Genomic DNA, 5,571 nt, shown 5'->3' with positions numbered 1-5,571 from the left:
GGGGGGGGGGGGGGGGGGTAGGTCTAGATCTAATCCTCCAGTGTCTTTACGGCAGTTTTCGTGCGGTTTATTGTCTTTGCGTTTACTGTGTTTCAATTTCAAGCATCAGCGTTCTTAATCCTACTGTTTTGAGCATCAACGATCTAGATCTAAGCGATCTTCCTTCATGTCCAAGTACTGGATCTAGGAAAATCGGAAATGTTAATTTAACATACCGAAAACGCGTCATTCCATACGAGAGGTTGATGAGGAAACTGTCTAGTCATCAGAACAATTGCTGCCTTCTTCACTTACGTAGAATTTTGTCAACCATGACCTGTCTTAAATTAAATCTGAATTGTTGAGAATCAGGATTTGACATATGGCCATATTAATACGGAATTTAATGATCAGTATCAATGTTTTATCTGAAAGAGAGCGTCGAGAGATGTGCTAACTGTAGTTCCTTTGCCGCAAAGCAGGTGATTAACAAAAATTAGGGTCAAACTCGGACTGGGGAACTAAACTAGAAGTGGAAGAGAGGTGGAGATGGTGCTGTCTGCTGCACTATTTTTTAGTACAAAATGAGCAGTAATATTTCACTTCTTGTTTTTAACTACAAGGGGTTTAACTCTTCATCTCCCAGGGGGAGTAAACCCACTATGCCCTTTTCACAAAATCTAAAATTGACATAAACGTCTTTAAGTGGGTGGTTGGTGGGTGCTCTGATGTGGTTTGCTCCTTCTTTCCTATCAAACATCTATCATCCTTTATCTCCTCCTTCTTTTTTATGTTTGTTACTCTCTTGTAACACCTCTAATCTTCTGGTGCTCATATGACCTTAGATGCAGTTGCGAGCGCCATAAAACCTCTACTAAAACACACACACAAAAAAACCGTCTTTAAATTGATCATTAATTAAATCAAAACAAGTGAACCTATATTTCGAGAGTTCTTCATCTAATGAATTGAATTCCTGGTCAAAGAGACCTGTTTTCGGCAAAAGTAATTTGACATCGCAGTCGTCATAAAGGATTGTGCCCAAGCAACTGCCAGCAGTTCCAAAGGTGAGCTGCTGGGAAATGCTTGCCAGAGATAAGGAGTAAAGGGGGGCATGTCCCCCTGACCCAAGAAAAATGTGGATGGTTTCCCGTATTTAACCATAATTTGATGTTTAGTTTTGCAATAAAAGGTTTCATAGTTTCTCTCGCTTGCTGTGCGTCAAACATCATATTTGCACACATGCAAAGAAAAGTAATTGCTTTGAACCAGAAGCAAATGTTTTTTTAGAGATATAATATATCTGAAGTGCTTAATGGAGCCACAACTCACTCTATAGTAAACGTTGGGACCAAAACTCCCAAAGTAATATGGCAACATTTTTTTTTGGTTTCAATAATTTTGTAGTGTGCTGCCACCTATTCTTAGGGAAATTAATTTGATGAATCATCGTTGACGAATCATCACAGTAAGGATCGTTTGGGAGTGAAAATTTTTGTTTGTTGTTTAGCATTCCTGTGTAAATCAGGAGTATTAGTCAAAGTATACACCATGTACACATGGAACAAAAGCATCTGTATCATGACTATGAGGGATAGCAGTGTAGGGGCAAACTGACAATTTTCTAGATAGATTAACCCCCAAAAGGGCTTGTCTGATATTTATGACAGGGTACTTTCATTCCCATTTTTACAATCTTCTGTGGTGCCTCCCTCAGTGCTAGTCCATTTTACAGTCTACTGCAATGTTTGTGTTCTACTTCTACTTGATGGTCTACTAACAGACCAGTCTGTGAATTGTTCCTCAGGGATATTCTTCCAGTCTAAGTTATTACAACAATCCTGATCCAAACCATAACTTTAACCCAATCCTTAATCCTAGCTTTAACCCTAACCCTAACCAGTTGACACAGCACAGGCAGATCGTCAAGTGGACTGGTACTAGTGCTGGGGGGCGAGGTTCCCGGTTATTGAAAGCTAGGAATCGTAGGAAACGACTCCGAACCCAATTACTTACTTTCCAATGATGTGATTTCTTCCTGTGGTTCTTCAGGATTTAGAATAACCTTGATTTCGGAACACTACGAAGCATCAATAAAAAAAGAAGATTTTACTGATTAAAGTAACAGGTAACGGCTGGTTTACGTAAAAAGGAGTCGGAACTTTTCTTTCGTAGCATTAGTCTTGGGAATCGGTTCCCAACTAGATTCTTCGCCCAGCTCTAACTGGTACCCCATCAAATTCTGTCTCGACAGATAGGTTCCTTCATAATAATTGAGCAGATATATATATAGTTGCAAATATCTGAGAGCATCTATGTCACAACAGTTTTGTTTCCTGGCCTTGCTAATATTAGCGAGCAGGATATTAACTTAAGTAACACCCTGCCCATCCCTCACTTTTTATCACAAAAGTTTTATGGTGTAAAAACTTTTGACAATACTGCAGAGCAAACAACCTTGAAGTGGGCTGAAAGTGTTGTCTAGTTGGTGCCTCTTCTGTCACTTAAATAATAATTAACATTCATTTAAAGATAGAATTTACCAACACAGAATAAACTAGATAGTCTCTCTTTCTCTCTCTCTCTCTCTCTCTCTCTCTCTCTCTCTCTCTCTCTCTCTCTCTCCCTCTCCCTCTCCCTCTCCCTCCCCCTCCCTCCCTCCCTTTACTCACCTCGCTATTTGAAAAAATACATGAATACAAAAGGTGATTAAGGTTTCAGATTTATTAGGACGCATCATGTCATTTTCTTTTGTCATCTTTGTGACTGAAGAATGACTTGTCCATTTCAGCTGAAATTTGGGTACAGATTGGAGGTTAGGCAAATGAGGGCAATGTGAGAAGTGGATTTGGTAGATGGTTATGGTTTGATATAGATTTATGCTTTTTCGCATCCTCCTCAGAATGCTGCTTTGCCAAGTGAAGGTGAATCATCGTTTGTGAGTTGTGTGGGGACGCAGTGACTTGTGTTGGACGTCCCAAAGAGCAGAATGGCTCAGGAGCCTGTTGTTCTCAATGTCTATGATATGGTGAGGACTTTCTCTTTTTTTTTGGTCATGTTTTAATCTTTAACACTAGTGTCTGTGGTTTAGCAGTTAGGTGCCTCACTGTTGCATACAGAAAACCTGAGTTCAATTCCTGTGTGGGGAGAATTTTTATTATATATTTTGGTCTTTCTGCTGGGATGTTTTATCTATCTATCTCAGCTGGGGTTGACCCAGGAGGCAAAGTCAAAGCTTGCCTCTTAACCCTTTGAGCCCTTGGCTCTCGATCTTTTTTGTACCCAAATCCTGGCCTCCAGAGCGTCTGGTTTCAGGGAGAGACCACTTTATCGTGAGGAGACTTGTTCAATCAACACAGAATGTGATCAAAACATGCGTAAAAGGGCGCAGACGTGTTGGTATCCCATACCCCTCAATCTACAGTGCTGATCATTGCACCTGTCTTGTGTTACCTGTCAGAAACTGAATTTAGTATCATGCTTTGTCATAAGAGTATGTGACCGTTTGTGATGAGAAACAAGTAAGGGCAAATTGCAAAATTTTAAAATTTATTTGTGAGGCAACGTGGTGAAATCAGGCACTTGTCAAAATAATCAAAGTGAAGAAACTGGCATTTTTCCGCAGGTTTGTGAATTTTTATCGAATTTTTGTCTTTTGGCACAGCACCATTCATGCAAATTAATGAACACATTTTCGTGTGGATTTCACTGAAAAACAGTAGTTAAAGGCACAAAAATGTAAGATTTCACTTTCCACAGACTCTCAAGCTAAGGAAATAACTAATCTTTGGCTGCTATTTTCTCACCTATTTGACCTCTGAAAGCAGGTGACCCCCACCCCCTTCATTCACAAATATCTCAACCTGTATTCAAGATAAATGGACATTTTTTTTCATCCAAAGCAAGACAAATCATGAACAGGATACCAATAACTCTAAATGCCCGAAAATTGACGAGTACCTGATTCCACCTCGTCGTGACACATATGGTCAGAAATAATACATCAAAGCAGAGAGACTGGGGAAGAAAGAGTCCTGTTGTGGCAAGAAGTGGAGCACCAACAGATGAGCACAGCCATGGTGACAGGTGACAGTTTTGTGTTTGGAAGGATGAGTCATTCCCTGTGACATCGCTATGTGGTATTGTTTCCTTTTCAGTTTTATACATCTAATTTATGTTCTCCTGGTTTTTAACTCTTCCTGTATATATTGTTTTGTTTCATCGGTTTCTTTTATTCTATGTCCTCAGTACTGGATCAATGAGTACACATCCTCTATTGGCATTGGAGTTTTTCACTCAGGTGTGCAGGTCTATGGAACAGGTAAGGGCAAACTGCAGCTTGCAAAACAAGCTTTTTTTGCAAATTAATGATTATTTATCTGTTCCTCCTCTTTCCCCATGATATTGTTATCTTGGGAAAAACAAAAAAAAGCTTTATCATGCAGACTTTAAAAAATTTATTTAGTAGAGGTTTTACGGCACTCGCTACTGCATAAGGTCATATGAGCGCCAAGGGGTGGATGTCAACAGAGAAGTCTTTACAGGGAATCAGGCTTACTCTGCTCACCTCTCTAGCTTCAACAACATAAAGTCTGTTTCGACTTTCAAGGCACCCCGGAAATAGCGGGTCACAAGAGTGTGACAAACAATCAAAAGAAGTAGAGGAAAATGACAATAGTAAGGATTAGGACAGAAAAAGCAGCAGTTCCCTGTTGTAGATCAGGCACAGTTATGAGCATGACATTGATGAATCAGCCCATTTACAATTCTACTGTGCATGAACGAGAAATGTCCCCTCTTTGGGAATGGCCTCAAGACACTTCAATCAGTGGCACCGCCCCAGGGGCTATGCAGACTTTATCAACCTCATTACAAATGTAATTGTTGAAAACTTTAAAAAGAAATCTAGAATAAAGATATGAATATTTGAGTACAAAGGGTTCTTCAGTCAAGGTGAAATACTGAACTGGTTGCAAATTGGTCAGAATTTTTGCTTACCAGTGTGTGTGACATTGTACGAGACATGTGTCAGCAGGAACTGGATCTTTTATAAATACAGTAAAACCTAGGTCTGTATGACATTTTTGGCTTAAAACATACTCTTGGATGTACTGTTCATTTTCTTAAGTCAAGGGGTCCTATTTAATATTTTTGCAATTTACTCTTTTAGCCATGTTTAAAATATGCATGTGTAGAACTTATTTGAGCTATAATGTTCAGTTTTCATGGGAATATGAAAAAGTCTTGGTACAACATACACTATACTATGCCATAACGTTCATTGTGTGAATAAAGAAAGATGACAAAAACTGATACTTTTACCGTACTCAGGAATGCAAAGTAATATTTGTGCATGCATATCAACAGACGCTGCTTGCAGTGAAACACCTGACTACTGACCCAGGGCACACTGCCTTATGATGTTATTCTGCCCTTGAAGTTTTTGTCTCACATTTAATTTTATGCATGGTCATGAAATTCAAAGATGAACCATCAGCCAAAGTTAATTCTCTTTCAACAGTCTTTATGTCTGTGTCAGTTGGATTTGAAATAAAGAAAAGCATTAAAAAACAAAACACCCCCCCCAAACCC

At 39.3% G+C, this 5,571-nt stretch overlaps 1 protein-coding gene across 1 annotated transcript in view; it reads left to right on the top strand.

Annotated features, from left to right (window-relative positions):
- LOC101848655 (deubiquitinase DESI2) overlaps positions 1–5,571 on the top strand; it is a gene marked incomplete in the record, with an annotated part of 12,650 nt that overhangs the window by 2,697 nt on the left and 4,382 nt on the right. Inside the window, 2 exon segments of the mRNA XM_013081341.2 lie at positions 2,882–3,007; positions 4,228–4,300. Of these exon segments, the coding sequence (XP_012936795.1) occupies positions 2,969–3,007; positions 4,228–4,300 (112 nt within the window).

The sequence above is a fragment of the Aplysia californica genome, unplaced genomic scaffold, assembly GCF_000002075.1.
Source record: "Aplysia californica isolate F4 #8 unplaced genomic scaffold, AplCal3.0 scaffold00126, whole genome shotgun sequence".
Taxonomy (NCBI): Eukaryota; Metazoa; Mollusca; class Gastropoda; order Aplysiida; family Aplysiidae; genus Aplysia; species Aplysia californica.
The sequence above is the reverse complement of the archived record's forward strand: the minus strand, read 5'-3'. Positions and strand labels throughout refer to the sequence as shown.